The sequence below is a fragment of the Petaurus breviceps genome, unplaced genomic scaffold, assembly GCF_028583685.1.
Source record: "Petaurus breviceps papuanus isolate PSGF00001 unplaced genomic scaffold, PetGlider_PUasm1.0 42, whole genome shotgun sequence".
Taxonomy (NCBI): Eukaryota; Metazoa; Chordata; class Mammalia; order Diprotodontia; family Petauridae; genus Petaurus; species Petaurus breviceps.
The window spans coordinates 2,522,344-2,542,669 of NW_027186325.1; the positions used below are offsets into that span (position 1 = coordinate 2,522,344).

The 20,326-nt window shown below is 36.6% G+C and overlaps 1 protein-coding gene across 6 annotated transcripts in view; it reads left to right on the forward strand.

The window, feature by feature from the left end:
• Positions 1–20,326, forward strand: part of DROSHA (drosha ribonuclease III) — a 114,432-nt gene that overhangs the window by 31,547 nt on the left and 62,559 nt on the right. For all 6 annotated transcript variants that reach the window (XR_011170854.1, XM_069100758.1, XM_069100756.1 and 3 more), the window contains 5 exons: positions 5,789–5,875; positions 9,207–9,278; positions 10,291–10,372; positions 11,670–11,744; positions 19,918–20,087. Coding sequence is in view for 5 of the 6 variants with exons in the window: in XM_069100758.1 (XP_068956859.1) it covers positions 5,789–5,875; positions 9,207–9,278; positions 10,291–10,372; positions 11,670–11,744; positions 19,918–20,087 (486 nt within the window). In the remaining variant the exon portion in view is untranslated. The remainder of the gene's footprint in view (positions 1–5,788; positions 5,876–9,206; positions 9,279–10,290; positions 10,373–11,669; positions 11,745–19,917; positions 20,088–20,326) is intronic.

A 20,326-nucleotide genomic window follows, 5' to 3' on the forward strand; every position in this document is an offset into this window, starting at 1 on the left:
GCAAATTACTTTGTATGAGTTTGAAAATAAGTTTCTTAAGGGCAGGGATTATTTCCTTTTTGACTTTGTGTTCACAGATAACCCTATGCTTTGCAAAATAGGCAGATTAAAAAAGTTTAATTTGATCCTCTCTTTGTCTTTGACTTCTGACACACTTCTCTGAGTTCTGCCTATGATAGATTTACTTTTTCATTCTCCTTTACTAGAATATTTTGTTCCTCCTGACATATATTTTGAGTATCTACCAAAGCTCTATTCTTCACCACCTCCTCTCTTTCTACATTGTCTTTTGATGAATGTTTCATTTACCACCTCTATGTATGATTTCCAAATGTATACATTTAGCAGCAGTCTTCCTTGAGTTTTATTCTCATATTTTCAACTGACTGCTAGACATCTCTGTCTATATCCAGATACAGCTCTGTAGGCTGCATATACCTTTGGTCAAGGACTGGACCTGCCAACTTCTTTGTTCGCTTTGACACTAGTTGGTGGCCCCCTTTCCTGTAGCTCCCAGACTTCTGGCTGGCTTATAATGCCATACCAGAATAGAAGTCTTCACTTAATTACAGTTTCTTATTGTATTTCTTGGTGGCCAAGCGGTGCAATGGATAGAGCTCTGGACCTGACGTCAGGAAGACTCATCTTCCTGAATTCAAATATGACCACAGATACTTCCTTGCTGTGTGACCCTGGGCAAGTCATTTACCCCTCTCTGCCTCAGTTTCCTCATCTATCAGATGAGCTGAAGAAGGAGATGGGAAACCACGCTAGTATCTTTGCCAAGAAAACTCCAAATGGGGTCATGAAGAGTTGGACACAAACTGAAAAACTGAACAACAAAAATTGTATTTCTTGATCATTGTTTATCAGGTGATTTTTAGTTTGTTTTTGTTTTTTTGTTGGAGTGGGTATGGGGTTGCTGATCTGTCTACTTCCATTCAGATAACTTAGCTAGAAGTCTCTGCAAGTATTCTTGTTAGCATTTTCCAAATTACAAAACAGACTCTTCAACGGTTAAGCTAAAATTATAGCCACACAGCTAGTAATAGATGTGGGATTTGAACCCAGCTCATTTGACTCCCAAGTACAGTTCACAGCTATCATAACATCCTGCTTCTTAGCTTAAGATATCTTTTTTTTTAAATGAAACTTTGTGTTGTCACACTTTATATCCTATCATGCTTACTTGTATATATATTTTTTTACTCCTTCCCCTGGCCCCTTTTATAGTGTAGCACAATGTCTTGCACATGGTGAATACTCAGCATACTTTCATACATGTGATCTCCTCATCCCAGTGATTCTGAATTCTCATCTATATTGTAAAAATTCCATTCACCGTCCCCCACTGCTAATTTCTTTACTCCTTTTATCTTGGGCCTGAACCCCTTTCCTAAACCTCCCTTAGTGTCCCATTCCAGATCAACATACCCTTTTCCATTGTACTCTCTAAAATGACTGCTCCCTGTGTAGAAACTTTCTTTTATCTTAAACCTTTTCCTTTCGTATTCCTTTCATCTTCTTTTACTCTATGAGATCTGGCTCCCTCCTGATAACACGGCCACCCTGGTCACCCTTTTTTAGCACTGGTTGTACTTTCTTTAATTCCATCCAATTCACTGGTCTAGATGGGAGAGTTGGAATCCTTCTTGCTCCCTATTGGCATTCCTGGATTCTTCTACCTTCATCAATCAGTAACCGCTTCTTCTTTGAAGTTCATTCTATCCATATTTATTTCACAATCAAGACTGGTAACTGTTACCTGCTCCAGAACACTTTTCTTCCTCACTGAATTCAATTCCTGGCTCAGTTATTTCAGCCCACCTCTAGTTCTTATGCTTGGGGATTGAACCATAACATGTTGGTACTCCCTCAAACACTCTTACTTCCCAGTTCCTCAGGTTACTCATTTCATATGACCTATTCCTCCATCCCTCCTCAGCTACACTTAAAGATCTTTAATTTTTCAGTCACCCCATAAGCGTTCCACTTATATGTTCATGAACTCTTAAATGTATTCCTTAGACCTCTAATCAAGTAATTTGTATACAGACAGTTCTTACTTTAAGTGAACCATTCTGCAGACCTCTGTGTAAAGTGATTTTTACATAATTTGCCTGTAGACATGGGGAAGGGACAAAAACCACAAACATAGTACTCAAGGACACATTTTTCACACTCACTAGTTTTTGGTCTCTCCCTGTCTTCTGGCTGAGTCCCTGCTCCATACAAACAGGACCATGTCTTGCCCATCCTCCAGAAATCTTCACTTGAACTGTCTTTACCTGTTAGCTACAATTCATATCTGTCCTTTTGTGTCTAAACTCCTTGAGAAAGCTATCTATAACTGATGTCTCCACTTCCGTTCCTATCACTGTCTTCTTAGCTCTCTGCAGTCTGGCTTCTGACCTCATTCAGCTAACACTGCTCTCCAGAGTTACCTATGATCTTTTAATTGCCAAATCTACAGGCTTTTTCTCAATAATCAATTGTCTTTATTGATTTACCTGTAACCTAGATACTATTGATCATACTCTTTCCCTTCATACTCTCCCCTCTCTCTAGTTTTTCATGACACTGCTCCCTCTTGGTTCTCCTACTGTTTGGCTGACCTACCTATCTCCTTTTTTGGATTCTAAGTATACATCATACCACTTAGACATAGCAGTCCCTAAAGGCTCTATCTTGAGCCCTTTTATCTTCACTATCTGTATTACCTCTCTTGATGAACTCATCAGCATCCATAAATCCAATTATGAACTCTATGCAGATGATTTTCAGATCTGCATTTTATAGCTCTAACTTCACTCTTGACCTCCATGCTGTATCTGTAAGAGCATCTTGGTTATCTTGAAGTTGTCCCATAGACATTGTATGTAGACTAGAAAATTAAAACAACTCCATTTTGTCTCAAGTTCTCTGTTTTGCCCCGAAACTGTTCATATTGTGGCCACCACCCTGTTTTTTCTCCTAAAACATCAAGTATTTTGAACGGTCCCACATGTTTGGGCAGGGTTTCAAGAAAAAGCCAACTCAAAGAAAAGCCTTCCCTATCACAAGTTCCCAGTCTTATCTAGAAGCCCTCAGCAGCAGTTGCTGGATAATTAAGAAGTGCCTGTGCCCAGTCAACCTCCTGCCTTCAGAGAGTCTTGGCATACATGAGTGGGTCTCCTTTGCTAGTTCTTTAACTTTCAGGTTCTACTGATCCAGCAATACCACTACTAGGTCTGTATTCCAAAGAGATCATAAAAAAGGGAGAAGGACCTATAGGTACAAGAATATTTATAGCAGTCCTTTTCATGGTGGCAAAATTTTGGAAACAGAGTTGATGCCCAATAATTGGGGAATGACTGAATAAGCTGCAGCATATAAATATAATAAAATACTATTGTACAATAAGAAATGATGAACAGGTAGATTTCAGAAAAGCCTGGAAAGACTTGTATGAACTGATGGCAAAGTGAAATGAGCAGAACCAGGAAAACCTTGTACACTATATCAGCAACATTGTGTGATGATCAACTATGAATGACTCAGCTCTTCCAGCAGCACAGTGATGATCTAAGACAAGTACAAAGGACTCATGAAGGAAAATGCTATCCATGTCTTCATAAAGAACTGATGGACTCTGAATGCAGATCAAAGCATACTTTTTTCACTTAGTTTATTCTTTTTCAGGTTTTCTTTTTTTCCTTTTGATGTGTTTTTTCTTTCACAGTTGTGACTAATATGGAAATATGTTCTACATGTATAACCATTTTTTGTTATTTCTCCTGGATCTATTTTCCAGGTCACGTGTTTTTCCAATGAAATAATTCACATTGTCTTCTATTTTTTCATTCTTTTGGTTTTGTTTTATTTTTTTCTTGATTTTCCATAAAGTCATTAGCTTTCCTGTGTTCCATTCTGATTTTTAAAGAATTATTTTCTTCAGTGAGCCTTTGAATCTCTGCTTTTTAAGGCACTCTTCTCATTGGCTTTTTGGACCTATTTTACCATTTGGCTTAGCCTGTTTTTTAAGTTGTTGTTTTCTTCAGTATTTTTTGTATCTTGTTTACCATACTGTTTACTCATTTTTTCATGATTTTCTTGCATCATTCTCATTTCTCTTTCCAATTTTTCCTTTACCTCTCTTACTTGATTTTCAAAATCCTTTTTGATCTTTTCCATGGCCTGAGACCAATTCATATTTTCCTTGGAGATTTTGGATGAGCAGCTCTGACTTTGTCGTCTTCTTCTGAGTATGTTTTTATCCTGCTTATCACCATAGCAACTTTCAGTAGTCAGAATTGTGTTTTTCTTGTTTGCTGATTTCTCCAGCCTATAATTTGACTTTTAACTCTTTCTTAAGATGGAAGGTCCCAAGCTTCAGGGGTTTTGTGCAGTTGTTTTTAGAGATAATTCTGTGAGTTTTCAGTTCTTCCAAGGTGGTCTTATCTAAGGGGAGATGTTTGCCACTCTCCTGACGTGTACTGTGGTCTGTGAGTGACCTCAAGCACTCTTTTCTGTCACGAAACTGTGAGGAGGGTCCCCCTTCCACTGTGACTGCAAGCTCTTCTATGCTAGTGTTCCTCTTTCCCCTAGGACTGTCACCCAGGGCTACAACTCAGATCCAAGTATGGACAAAGTAACAGAGTCATGCCTCAGTGCTAGCAAAAAGACTCTTGTAATCTTCTGACCAGTTGCTTGACTCCCTTACCATCTGTGGACTAAGAGCTCTAGAAGCAGCCACTGCCACTGCTGATTTAGTGACTCCCAAGGTCTGCTACTGGATTTCTGGGGCCAGGGATGTGCTGGCATAGTCTGCGTTCCACTCTCACTCAGGTGTGACAGACCTTTCCTATTGACCATCTAAGTAATCTTTGGTGTCTGTGGGCTGAGGGGTCTGGAAATTGCTACTGATGTCAGTGATTCAGTTGTCCTGAGGTCTGCTACTAGTTTGCCAGGGCCTCCTGTGCTGGACTTCACTCCTTTCTTACCCTGGTGCAACAGATCTTTCATGCCTACCCTTCCAAGTTGTCTTAGGCTGGAAATGTGTTTCACTCTGTCTTTTTGTTGGTTCTGCTACTCTAGAATTTTAGAGTCCTTTTTTTAAAGGTATTTGGAGGAGTTTGGGACACAGCTCAGGCAGGTCCCACTTTAGGAAGAAGGGAGGGAGAAAAATTTGGAACTCAAAATCTTGTATAAATGAATGCTAAAAATTGTCTTGACATATAATTGGGGAGAAAATATTATTAAAAGAAAGAAAAACTTTCTGGTTCTAGTATCATTTTGTTTCAGCACTCACAATTTTACTTATAACATCTTAAAATCAGCATGTCCAAAATTGAACCCATATTTTCCCCCAAAACCCTTCTCTTCCAAACATCTCTATCACTTACTATTTCTACCTTATATGAGCCTACTTTTTCCTCACACAAGATTCTTCATCTCTTGATTCTATGTTTTTCATTGGCAATCCCCTGTTGCACTCTCCTATCTCCTACAAGAAGCCTCTCCCAGTTCACCTTAACTAATGCTAATGCCTTTTCTCTCAGATTGCTTTATATTTATAATCTTGCATATGTTCTCTTCAATAGAACGTCAAGTCTTTCAGGGCAGTGTGCTATATAGTAATTATTTAATAAATTTTTTTTGGTTGGCTGACTGCTTAGTAAATATTGAATTCATTTTATTTCTAGTGGGCTTGAGTTTTCATTGAGAAACAATTTTGGAACAATATATGCTAGCAAATTTTGCATAGCCAATATGTGATATATATTTTAAAATATTTTTTGCTTCTTAGACTGATAGACCAACTGTTATAGAATATGATGATCATGAATATATTTTTGAAGGATTTTCTATGTTTGCACATGCTCCTCTGACCAATGTAAGTACATATTCTTTTTTCTTAGAATTCTCTAATGTCATGTAATATTGCTAAGTGAGCATCAGAATATCGTGTGCTTTCACAAAGTGTGTGGGAATGTGATATCATTCCTAAAAAGTCCTATTTTGGGTTATGTGGATTCATATATCTATATATAAATGTCAGAGTAATATTTTTAAGATGTAAAAGATTGAAAAGAAATGGTAACATGGATCAACATATTAAAGCTATTTTGAGTTTTTATTTAAATAAAGTTATGAAAGTTTTTAGGAAAGAATAAGACCTTATCTTTGAACTGTGCAAAAGAAAATGAAACCTTTCAGAACATCTCAGGCCTGAGTTAATTTTAGCAGAACCAGAATAATCTTGTGTCCTAAGATCTGTCCTTTGAGAAACTTTCTCCAAGATACAGAATCAATCCTTTTACTAATTACTCCTCACATTACATGTTTGGTACAAAGTTCAAAATGAATTTTTGAATTTCAGTGGAAGCAACACTGTGTTGGGGAAATGTGACAACTTAAGTAATTGACAAATTGTATTCTACACTTTCAGTTGACCTTCATTATATTAACTTGCTGAAATAGCTGCTTATGTGTTTTGGAAAAGAAAATAGAATATACCAATTCCACCATCACATGTGTTGGCTCAAAATCACTGCCAAATGGAATTCTTTGCTGATTTGTGTATTTGAAACTCTCTTACTATTGGGTAAACAAAGAACCAATGTGCAGGGTCCCAACACAATATGAAACTTTGTTCTAAAACAGAAGGAATTGATGGAAAATTATCTGCCTCTACTTTCCTCCACCTTTTGCCAGTCTTTAATTGCCTCTTTCTACATTCATCAATATTTATAGTAATTATGAAGATTCTGCTTGAAAAAGATGATTATTTTATTTTACAGTCATATATTTGATCCAAATTATCCACTTTGAGAAATTGTCTACATCATAAATGTAAAAATCACTATGATAGTATTAGGTTTGTAGACATACTTGGGGTTACCATGTGTTGAAGAAATTATTGAACTTTCTAAACAATGAAAGGAAATTTTGACCATTATCTGCTTTTTAAAAAATCATCAAAAATTTTGGTGTAGTTTTTTAGTAGCTATTTAGTATATAAGCCCTCTTTGCTAAATAGCAATAGATCTGAGAGTCAAAAAGGACTTTAGAGTCCATCAAGGCTGACCTTTAGTGCATATACTTTTGTGAAAGCCTTTGATAGAAGAATGTGAATTTAATAGAAGATAGGATAATTAGTGTGAATTCAGTTTCAGTTTTAATCTTTGCTAGATCTAGACTTTGATTAGACCAGAGAGTTCAGACCTTCAATTCTACCCACTGTTTAATCCCAGTATAGAAATAAAGACCTGTTTCACCCAGAGTTCTTCTGACTTTATCATAATTTTAATCTAAGACTCTCTTGATAAGTTGTGGTTTATGGCAGTGCTTCTTAAACTTTTTCCACTCATGACCCCCAACACACTGTGACCCGAATCCACTGTTTAAGGATCTTTTACTGGTTTAGAGTATATGCCCTGAGCTATAGGTTTGAGTGTAGGTATCTTTTTTAATTTTGTGTTTTTGTAGGTGAGTAAAATAAATTGTGAGCAGGTCTCAGAATTTTTAATTCATCCAATTTTACTTTCCATAGAGTAATCTTTATTCAAAAATGGTTTTGGATCTCTATTTCTTGAACTAATGTTAGCTGGTAGCCACTTTTTAAACCCAGTATAAAATAATTACATAATGGGTCAGTATAAAGTAACCTAAAATAGTAGTTCTAGCCTCTTTCTTTAAAGACTCCCAAGAGAAATTCAGAGTTGAAATAGTTAAGGAAGAACACAGTACATGTTTCAAACAAGTACATGTACTTGATAAAATATAATACATAATACAGTGGTATATATTTCGGTAAAAAAGAAAGTAGCAAGAGGAAAAAATAAAAATGAATTGACAGTCATGACTTCAGTTTAATATAATAGAAAATTTATACAGTTGTCTGTTGATGATCTTGTAAGTTAAATGAGATAGGTAGGGATGTGGGACTTGAAAATGGCAGTGACCTTTAATTGTGATTTTTCTTTATATAGTTCATTGGACAAAAGATGAAAATTCTCCTCTGTCAATGTAGAAGTTGCTATAAAATTAATTTTAACAGTACTTTTTTTTTTATGGGATACGGTAACTTGAACAAGATTCTTTCTCCGGTAGATGGTACTGCAAACTATTTTGCCATTATATCAGCTTCATAGTTGTGGAAAGCATGAGACATATGAGTTATCATGGTTTTCCTGATAACTATAATTTTAGGAAGTATAGAATTGTTTTCTTACTACTTTTTTTCTCCAAGGGAACTTTTAGTGTCCACTCAAATGCTACAGTAATACAAATGTGATGTTAAGTTCCTGAGATCACTACTTTCCTCAGATTTCCTACCAAGTCTAGGTGAGGTGACAGGTTTTTGTTGGAACAGGTCAAAACTCATCCTATTTTCTTTCAGCTTAGAGTTAACCTTGAGTAGCTGATCACAATTAAATTCTGCTTTTTTTATCTATGTAGGCAGTTTAGTTGAATTCTGTGTCATTTATCTACTTAAGAACACCATAGTTTTTTTTTTTTTTAAAGCAATCGGGGTTAAGTAACTTGCTCAAGGTTACACGACCAGTTATTTCTGGGTGTGGTGCTGAGTATCTGAGCCCGGATTTGATCCAGGTCATCCCGACACTGGAGTCAGCGCTCTTACTCGCTGAGCCACCTGGCCGCCCCTAAGCAATTGGGTTTAAGTAACTTGCTCAAGGTTACACAGCCAGGTGTTTCTAGGTGGGTGCTAAGTGTCTGAGCCTGGGATTCGATCTCCAGGTCTTCTCAACACTGGAGCCGGTGCTCTTACTCGCTGTGCTACCTGGCCGCCCCTAACACCATAGTTTTTTAATAGTACCACTGTAACTTTGATTTTATGAATTACGTGAAATATACAAGAAAAATACTGGGAGCAGTGGATGATGGTGGGAAATTTGTTATGTGGTGTTTCTGCTGGTAGTGACTTTTGAGGTGACAGATTTTGATTTTAATGATTTAACACTTTTTCCCCCTTAATTCTGTTAATAAATCATTGCTAGTACACTGATGTAGAGAGCAGACCTGGTTCTTTTTCGTTAGCTTTACAACCTGCCCAAAATGGCAGGACTTTGCAGTATATACCTCCGAATGGTAATTAATAGAGTTATAAACACTATACTTCATATGTGTCTATTATTTTTTAACTCAAGTAGAAAAACACTTAAAGAAAAGTAAGAGCTAAACTTCTCTTATTGCTATTACAGATTCCTCTGTGTAAAGTAATTAGATTTAATATAGACTACACAATTCATTTCATTGAAGAGATGATGCCTGAGGTAAGGGAGATAATTATTTAACTTATCACCATGAGACATTTCTTTCTTTTTTTTAAATTTATAATTTCTATTTTTTTAAGTATTGAAATGTTCTGTATTGGTACTTTTACTACATATATAACCTAGGATCATTATTTTTTGACAAAGACTGTTGAAGCAGGTAACAGTTTAAAATGTGGGCCATCGTCTCTTTTTGAACAAACACATTATTCTTCATATTCTATCAGCTAACAGTAGCTTTAAATCTGTTTCTAATTCAGTTCATATAAGTCATAGATTCTGTTACTGGTCATTGAATAAATTAGAAAAGCGAAACTTCATCATATGGCTTTGGGAAGAACATTTTTCAAAAACAAGATCAATGCTTCATTTTCTTTTCCTTGATGTATTGTACTTACCTTTTTTTCCTTGTTTTTCATTACTGCTGCTCACTTGCAGCACTTAAGCCATTAAAGCTGAAAACTGTGCTGAGTCTTTTATTAGCAAGAGAAGTGAAATTCCAAAAGCAAATTAATGTGAATCTCTGAGAGTTCCCTTGAGTCAGCTGGGAAGGTTAAATGACTTACCCAGAGTAACACAAACAGTGTACATCACAGTGAGAATTTATACCCATGATTCAGTGCTGTCCTTTTGTATTAATATTAACAAGTTAGTCATGTTGAACAACTCATATTCCTTTGGTTCCATAGTTTCAAAATTATTCTGAAATAGCAAACTTACTACTTTAATACTTGAATGATATCTGTAATGCTGACTGCAGCCATTTTAGGGCTTAGTTGATGGTTTTACTTTGTTGCTATTGCCAAAAAATTGATCATATTTTAATGAACCTCTGAACATACAATTTACCAGATTCAGACTCCAGTCCTTCCCAATTTGCTGGGCCCCGTTAGAGCCTAAGCTGCTGGCAGAGCTTCTGAGAACCAATAGTCATTGCCACCCTACAGTGAAACATCAGAATAAGTCTTTGTGGTCTATAAAATATCATACTAAAATAGTTATTATTTTTCAGAATTTTTGTGTGAAAGGCCTTGAGCTCTTTTCCTTGTACCTGTTCAGAGACATTTTGGAACTCTATGATTGGAATCTCACAGGTATAGTATTTCAGCAGAAGACAACTAGTATGTAGTGCAGATCACAGTACTGGGGCACATATAAAATTTATGTAAAGTTGTAATAATAATAGTTAACATTTATATAACCCTTTAAGGTTTGCCAAGTGCTTTACATATGTTAACTCATTTGATCCTCACAATAACCCTGTGAGGTAAAGGTTAATGTTACCCACATATTACAGTTGAGGAAACTAAGGCACAGAGAAATTAATTGACTTGCTGAGGGTCATAAAGCTATTTAGTACATTAGGGCAAGTTTTGGAAGTAGGTCTTCTCTATTCCTAAGTTCTGTGTGCTATCCCCTGAACTACCTGACTGTCCATTAAGGAAATCATAATGTGGATGTAATGAAAAGGGTAATGCTTGTATTAAAAGTCATGGGTCTGCAGAACATCTTAAAGCCAAGTTTGGTTATAAAAAAATTTTTAAAGGAGTTGAGTAAAAATAATTCTGTCGTTTAAAGTATCCAATAGGAACTGATTGCATCTGTATGAACAAGGATTATTGGTTGGACATCAGCAGGTTCTTCTTTTTTTTGCTTTTTTGGAGGGCAATTGGGATTAAGTGTCAAGGTCACACGGCTAGTTTTTGTGTTAAGTGTCTGAGGCTGGCTCTGAACCCAGGTCCTCCTGACTCCAGGGCCGGTGCTCTATTCACTGCGCTGCCACCAATCAGCAGGTTCTTAAAAATGCTTATATAATACTATATGTCAATACCCAATATGCTTCAAGAAGGTACTCTCTGCTGATTTTTAAGAATGACTGCTTAAATTTCATTAATTATATTTCTGTTAGTTAATATTTTAAGTCAGTAAAATCTTATATTAAACCTCCAAAAGCCTTTTAATCTTAAGTTTATAAAAATAAAATGCCGTGATTATATGTAGAAAACCAAAAATGATTGCAAATATATGCTTTTGTTGGCTACTGCCATGCTTCTTTTCTCTTTGCCTGTGCAGGTATGCTAATGATTACACAGCAGACTACCAAGATTTTAAAAATATTGATCTCATTGATTAGCTCTTCTTCTGCAAATGCCTCTCCAGCATTGTACGCTCACTTTGAAAGGAACCTATTAGAGTTAATTGTCAAACTAGGCTGCAATGATTATTTGTTAAAAGTTTAGTTGCATATTCCTTAAATGAATTTCTGAGAGACAAAATGATAAGAACAAAATATATACTTTTCTAGTATTTCTCTTTATTACTATAAAGCCTAGTGTTTGAGCAACTTTATAATATTTTTAAAGTCTTTTTTCCCTCTTCTAATTGTTTTAGGTCCTTCATTTGAAAATAATAGTTCATGCTGTCCAAGATTTCATTTCATGCCACGTTTTGTAAGATTTCTTCCAGGTAAATATATATGTTGTCAAATGAATTAAAATTTATTATTCCATATAATATTTGTGATGTTATACAACAATGTAATAATAATTGAGCCTGAATAATCTTTAGAGAGATGATAGCTACTGTGTTCTTCTCTGTGTCCATATCTATGGCATTAGAGTCTATCCTGACCCACTATATTTTGTACTTAATAAATTTTAAAAATTTTCTACATACATTTTGATATTTCCCAAGAAATACTCATGTCCACCACCATGGGCATTTCTCTCAAACAGTTTATTGGTATGTTGACTACTGGGAGGGTGGGGGATAATCTTCAACTATGAAAATATGATACTAACAGTGATTGTATTTGAACAATTTTGTTACCTCTCGTTGTTGACTTTATTTGCATTGTTGTGATCATTGTATCTAATTTTACCTGTTTTCTGCATTTTGTGTCATCTCTTACAAGTCTTCCTCTATGTCTGAATTTTTCATATTTGTCCTTTCTTATGGAGCAATATTATTCCATTACATTCATGTACCGTAATTTATTCAGCCACCCCCCAATTGTCAAACACATATTTTGTTTCCTTATTTTTGTTATGCTTCCATGAATGTTGACTTACATATAGATCTTCACTTCCTATCATTAAATTCCTTGACTTGTAATCCTAATAGTAAGTAGAGTCTCAGGGTCAAAGGATTTAAAAACTTAGATCCTTCCTTGCAGAAATCCAAGTTGTTTTTCAGAATTTGTTGTACCACTTCTCAATTCCATTAATGGTGAATTTAGTGTTCCTGTTTTCCTATAGCTTTTCCAACAGTGATATTTCCCATTTTTTCCCATCTCTGCTAGCTGGAAATGGACAACCTCAGGGTAGTTTTAATTTTTATTCCTCTAAATTTTAGTGGCTATTGTATCTTAAGAAAGATGCTATCAAATTGGAGCCTGTCCAGAGGCTAGTGGCAAAAATGAATAATGAGGAGAGTTGGAAATTGTCATAGGAAGATGATTTAGGTTCTTAACCTTTTTTTGTATCATGCATCCATTTTACAATCTGATGAAACCCTTAGAACCCCTCCCAGAAAAAAAGTTTTAAATGCGTAATAAGCAATACATAGGATTATGCAGGAAGCCAATCATATTGAAATATAGTAATCAGAAGACATATTTAAAGAAAAATTCACATACTCCAGGGTTAAGAATACTTGATTTAGGAGGAAGCTGGAACAGGACAGCAGTTTTTAATTTTTTAAGGGCTATTACATAGATGTGTGACTTGTTTTACTAGGTTCAAAAGGATGGAACTAATAGCTGTAAGTAGAACTTGCAAAGAGGCAGATTTAGGCTTAAAGTAAGGAAAATGTTTCTGACAGTTACAGGAAAATGTATAATTTTTCCTCAAGCATTTTTCTTACATAAAAAAGGCTAAAAGTAGAGTGAGTTTTCATGTAGATAGTACACTAGAAGTCTTCCCTATGCTGGAAGTATTCATCTTGAAGGACTGGATGACCACTCTTAGGGATGTTGTAGAGGAGATAATCCTATGTGTGTGTGTGTGTGTGTGTACATATACATGTATGTTTATGTGTGTGCATACGCACATGTTACATTATATTTTTCAAATGCTTTATTAACTTCTGATTTACATCATTCATTTCCGCCAGATTTTGAGTTACAAATTTTCTCCCTGTTTTTCCCCTACCCACCCCCAAAAAATAGCAGTCCCACAGGATATCTCCTGCTCCAATCTGCTCTCTCCATATTTTCTCCCATACCCCTTACAACTTTTCCAGTGGATCTCTATGCCCCAGTGCCTATATATCTTATTTGCCAATTACATGCTTCTCTTGCTTCTAGTATCTGAATGTCAAACTTTCTGTTCAACTCTGGTTTTTTCAGCAAGAATGCTTGAAAGTCCTCTATTCCACTGAATGACCATATTTTCCCCTGAAAGATGATACTCAGATTTGCTGGGTAGGTGACTTTTGGTTTTAATCCCAGCTCCTCTGCCCTCCAGAATATCATATCATGCCCTTCGATCCCTCAGTGTAGAAGCTGCCAGATCCTGGGTTATCCTGATTGTGTTTCCACAATATTCGAATTGTTTCTTCCTGGCTGCTTGTAATATTCTCTCCTTAATCTGGGAATTCTGGAACCTGGCTATAATATTCCTAGGAGTTTTCTTTTTGGGATCTTTTTCAGGAGGTGATCGGTGGATTCTTTCAACCTCTGTTTTGCCTTCTGGTTCTAAAACATCAGGGCAGTTTTCTTTGAGAACTTCCTGGAGGATGATTTCTAGGTTCTTACTTTGATCATGGCTTTCAGGCAGTCCAATAATTTTAAAATGATCTCTCCTGGATCTATTTTCCGGGTCAGTGGTTTTTCCCATGAGATATTTCACATTGCCTTCTATTCTTTCATTTGTTTGGATCTGTTTAACAGCATCTTGAGTTCTCATAAAGTCATTAGCTCCCATTTGCTCCAATCCAATTCTGAAGTAATAATTCTCATTAAGCTTTTGAGCTTCTTTTTCCATCTGGCAAATTTGGCTTTTTAAGGCATTCTTCTCTTCATTGCCTTTTTGAGCCTCTTTTGCCATTTGAGTCAGTCTGTTTTTTAAAGTATTGTTTTCCTTAGTCAGGCTATTGACTCTCATTTCATAATTTTCTTGCATTGTTCTCATTTCTCTTCCCAATTTTTCCTGCACTTCTCTTATCTGCTTCTTTTTTTTTTTTAAGCAATTGGGGTTAAGTAACTTGCTCAAGGTTACACGGCCAGTTATTTCTAGGTGTGGTGCTAAGTATCTGAGCCCAGATTTGAACCCCAGGTCATCCCGACTCTGGGGCCAGTGCTCTTACTCGCTGAGCCACCTGGCCGCCCCCTCTTATCTGCTTCTTAAGGTCCTTAATGGCCTGTAACCAGCTCCTATTTTCTTTTGAAGCTTTTGGTGCAGGAGTTCTGACTTCCCTGGCTTCCTCCTGTTCCATGCTTTGCTCCTTTTTGTCCCCAAAATAGGAGTCTAATGTTGGGATCTTCTGTCTATTTTATTTCCTTTACCTGGTCGTGTCGCCCCCTCAGTCACTTGACTCCTGTGCTTTTTGCCACAGTAGGACTCTGCCACCAGACAGGGGAGCTTTTGTCCCAAACGCTGGGGTTTTCTCAGCTGTCGGAGGTATTAGATGGGTGCCCTCTCTGAGGTCTCCACACGCTCTGGCAAGCTGGACACATACCCCAGGACCTCCACCCTAGACTGCAATCCAGATCCAAGCAGGTTAAAGCAAGAGCGATTACCCCTCAGACTGGTGCTTCGTCCCTCTACACTCTGCAGGCCAGGAGATGAAGCTGCCACATGGCGCTGGCTGGCTGTGCCCTCGCTTTGTCCTTCGCATCTGTGTGTTGATAAATCTGGAAAGGGCCACAGCTGCTGCTGATCTGGATTCCCTCTGGCCACGGCTGTTCAGGCCCACCCTGGGGCTAAAGCCTGGGCATAGGGCTGGGCTCAGCTCCCAGACCACTGTGCTGTATTCCTGCCGGCCTACAGGGCTGTCCTCAGAGGGAGGTTAGCTTCTCTGTGTCATTTTGTGGGTTCTGCAGCTCCAAAGTTTGTTTAGAGTCCCCTTTTTACATGGATTGGGGAAAGTGGAAGCCGGAGCTGTGCGGAAGTCCTGCTTCTACTCCGCCATCTTGGCTCGGGCCCCCCCCCCCCCACATGTTACATTATTAAATGGCTTCTTAGATTCCTTCCAACTCAGAAATTCTGGGATTTGGTCCTATATTATTGAGCACTTACACTTTTTTGCCTAGTTGGGAACAAAATGTAAAATGTATAGCCCAATTTATTATCCTCCCTATCAAAACAAGAGCCCAAATGTAAAGAACAGGAACTAAAATGAAATATAGTGTTCATATAGAATCTTAAGTTTGGTTTGATAAATTTAGCTATTTTCTTTTTTTTTTAAGGAAGGAACATTTCTTTGGGGTGTTTTTTTTTTTTTGCTTTTTGTAGGGAAATTGGGGTTAAGTGACTTGCCCAAGGTCACAGGGCTAGTTTTGTGTGTGTATGTGTGTGTGTGTTAAGTGTCTGAGGCCGGATTTGAACTTAGATACTCCTGAATCCAGGGCCGGTGCTCTATTCACTGAGCCACCTAGCTGCTCCCAAATTTAGCTATTTTCTAAATAAATAGTCATTATAATTTGAGGCATTATTTCTTAAAATCATAGAATTTCAAAACTGTAAGAGATCTTAAGAGGTTTATCAAATCTAACTTATTTTACAAGTGAGAAAACTGTGGCTCAGAAAACAGAAGTGTCTTGGCCAGCAACTTAGTCAGGGAGCTAAGATTATGAATCATATCCCCTAACTACTATCTTATTGTATGTTCTTTCCATGATGCCAAGATTATAGATTGGTACTAAAAATCCTTATGATATCTTGCTGTATATTTATGTGGACCATCATTTTGATTATTTAATCAACTAGAGGGCCAAGTCCCCCAATGCATATATGATAGGAAAACTGGCAATGATTGTCTTATAATAAACAATATTATCAGACTCAAGAAACACTATTTAAAGCTACTTCTAATTAAGTTTCTCACCATCAATTATATGTACAACCTTTTCATTTGAGACAGTGAATTAATAAACCAATAGTATGAACACATGCCGTTTACAACTCTAACTATTCTTAAAAGTTTAAGTTCTTTTTGTGGAGGAAAGGCCACAAAAGAATAAAGGGATTATATTATTGGTTCTGTCCTCGGGGTAGTTGCTTGGGGGAGGGAGAAAACAGAAGGCTATTGGTGCTTGGGTGAGGATTAAGAGAGAGAAAGAGATTGATGCTATTTTCTTGGACCGGCATTCACAGGGGATGACACAGGACTGTGTCTTATACATACCCAGCTGTCATAGTGGTCATAGATTATTTACTGTCATCTTTTTAGAAATAACTTCAGAACCCTTTCTTTATGTAATCCTGTTCCATTTAAATTTTTCCTATATAGACTCTTTGATGAATTGATGTATGAATGAAAGACATTTCTATGTGCCCAGATGGGTCTTACTTTCAAGGATCTTATGTCCAAATAGGGAAGGAAAGACAACATACCTGGGAGGTGTCAGCTGTAAGTTAGATAGCCAGGCACAGCATGGTTCTTAGGGATCAACAATAAAGCAGATGGTAATCCATGTTCTTGAATGTCATTTGCATTGGGGAGAATATGTTAAACAAGTTGATTTTTGCCAAGGAATTTGATGAGAACTTTGTTGCTATGGCTATTGAGGAGACCCTGGACCACAGCTCTTTCAGTGGCAGCTGCTTGGTTTATCTCTACATGGTTACTCCCTTTGACAGTGCCTTCAAGGGATACACCTTGAAATCAGCGTTAGTGTTTGTGGGGAAGGGAGAGGGAGGTAGTGTGCCTAAATTCTCAGACTTTTGGACTTTACTTTTAGAGTATATAAAAAGAATATTGTTAGGAAAGAACCCTGGGATAAGAAGTTTGAATAACAAATATGCTAGACTTTTTAATATTTTAGATGTTTTCCTCAAAAGCAGTCACCTTTGGGAAGCTGAATATCTTTTTTTTCCATCAATGTTGCCATTGTTCAAAATTTTTTCATAATACGTATTTCTTGTTTTTTTTGTTTTTTTGTTTTTTAAAAGCAATCGGGGTTAAGTAACTTGCTCAAGGTTACACGGCCAGTTATTTCTGGGTGTGGTACTGAGTATCCGAGCCCGGATTTGATCCAGGTCATCCTGACACTGGAGCCGGTGCTCTTACTCGCTGAGCCACCTGGCCGCCCCTAAGCAATTGGGGTTAAGTAACTTGCTCAAGGTTACACGGCCAGGTGTTTCTGGGTGGGTGCTAAGTGTCTGAGCCCAGGATTCGATCTCCAGGTCTTCTTAACACTGGAGCCGGTGTTAACTAGTATTTCTTTATGGCCATAATTCATTTTTGAGCAAAAGACTGTGTCTTGTTTAACCATTTTATTCAGTATTGCTTGTCTATAAATTACTTGTCTGTAAAACTGTCTATACAATTACTTGTCCTTTGCACCATTTCTCAAAAATATCCACTTCTCTCTTCTCACCACTGACACCAACCTTCATCACCTCCTTCCTGGATTATTGAAATAGTCTGCTAACAATCCAGCTTCACTATCTACTCCAGTCCATCCTCCATTCATCCAGTAAAGTGCTTTTTTGAAATAACTGGTTCAACTATGCCACCCACTCCCCACTTGGCTCCCTTTTACAACTCCAGCATCAAATACAAAATCCTCTGCATGGTATTCAGTGCTCTTTATAACCTAGTCCCCTTTATTCCTGTCCATGTACTCTTTCAGTCCAGTCATACCCACCTTTTTGATATTCTTCAAACAAGACTCTACATCTCTTGGCTCTGGGCATTTTCTCTATCTATCCCTCATTCCTGGCATTCTCCCTTTCCTCAGCTCTGCGTATTGACTTCCCCGGTTTCCTTTTAAGTTCCAACTAAAATCCCATCCTTTACAGAAAACATTTTCCAGGACCTCTTTATTCAATTACCTTCCCCCTATTAATTATTTCCTATTTATCTGGTTTATATCCTGTTTATATTTTTGTATGTATTTGTTGTCTTCTCAATTAAATTATGAGCTTCTTAAGGTCAGGGACTCTTGCCTCCTTTTATAGCACTTAGCACAGTGTCTGGCTTCAGTACAGAGCTTATTCACAAGAATGTAGCATAATTTGAACTGCATAAAGATGAGTTTCAGAAATGTTTTTGGGCAATGGTGCCATCTTTGGAGTATGTGTAATATAACCTTACACTTTGAAGGGAATCAGATTTTAAAGGTAGACGGGTATATGTGTGTAATAGGATCTTGCTTTTGCACTTACCTATATCTAACATGGAAATACCTTGTTAATGTGAGTTCTGTCTTGCTTAATCTTTTGAAAGATCACATACTACTTTATGGTTATACTTTGAGAGAATTATATATGGTCACAGTTGGTTTTAGTTCCAGTTGTAACACATAAATTTGCAGTTTTGTTGTTATTGTTTGGCTGGTTGGGGTTTTTTTTTGTTGTTGTTAACATCACTAAGAAAAAATAATTAGTATTCTTGTGTAAACTTTCACATGTGAGGATTTAAATTCCGCAAATATCTGTTGCTTTTAAGGCTTAGAGTTATGAACTGCCTATTTAAGGATGTTTAAAGAATAGTCTTGATCTTTTGTGTGTGTGTTCTTTGTAACTTTTCCTGTGAGTCTTTGAAATGTGAAGTGTGTTTAAATATATTTATTTATCCAGCATACCTAGAAACAACAACCCTCCTTTTCTCTAGAGTATATCTGAATTCATTAGGTTGAGCATACTTTCAAATGTGTAGATGAAATAATAGTTGACTGTTCTTTGATCAGATTTCCTTATAGCCTTTCTTATTTATGGATGGGTTTCTTTCTGCTATAAGAAATTTACTCTTTCACAGTTTGAGAGAAAATGTTCTCTGAGAGCTAACACTGATTAATCTTTTCATATTTGGACCATCAAGTATTAAATTGGCTCTTCTGAAGTACCTTGTATATTGTCTTTATTGTGCTTTGTCCTTCTGTAATATAAAGTAAGCCATATCGTGGTGATATGTTTCTGTACAACTCAGTATTTTATTTTCCCCCATGTTTAGTTCATAGAATGATGACACTGGTATGAGTACAAACCCATTTGGTTCTTTTCTTTGGGGCAGGTACAGCAAATTAGCACCAAGAATTATTCTATGACAACAATAACTAATTGACTACATCCATAAATGTCTCATAAAAGACTTGCATTTCTTTAAGAAAATGCTCTAATTCCAGAGAGTTTTTAACTAGTAATAAAAAGAACAGTAAGCATGTATATCATAATCTATAGCTGGGAAGTATAATGTGGCTCTTTAAGCTGCTCTTTTAAAATTTGTTTTTATTATTCAAAGTTTACCAAGTAAAAAATTCTAGTTGTTAATAGTGTTGTTACCATTTTAGTAAATCAGATTATTTGTGAACACTATTTGTTAATTAAATGAATGTGTTTCCTCCTATTTGTCACCTGAACGAGCAATTTAAAATTTATACTGCCTCTAAAAAGCTTTTTGATATGCTTTTTTTTCTGTGCTATTTAATACGAAAATTCTTCTTGTCCTTCTTTCTTCCCTTCTCCCTTACAAGATGGAGGAAAGGAAGTGCTATCAATGCATCAGATTCTACTCTACTTGTTGAGATGTAACAAAGCATTGGTGCCTGAAGAGGAAATTGCTAACATGCTCCAGTGGGAAGAACTTGAGTGGCAGAAATATGCAGAAGAATGTAAAGGGATGATTGTTAACAATCCTGGCATGGTATGTTTTGGTTGTCTAAATACTTTCACATCTTAAAATACTTTATTACCATATTCCCCAATTTTTAATGTTCTGTAAAAAGAAGGAATGTGGCTTTTAGAAACTTTAAATGTAGGGGCGGTATCTTATAGTAAAAGAAAATAGGAGAATTGGAAACAGTAGTCCAAATAAAAGTTCTTTTTGATTTTTCTTATGATTTAAAAGTTAATTTGTACTTTATGTCAGGAAAAAAATTGATC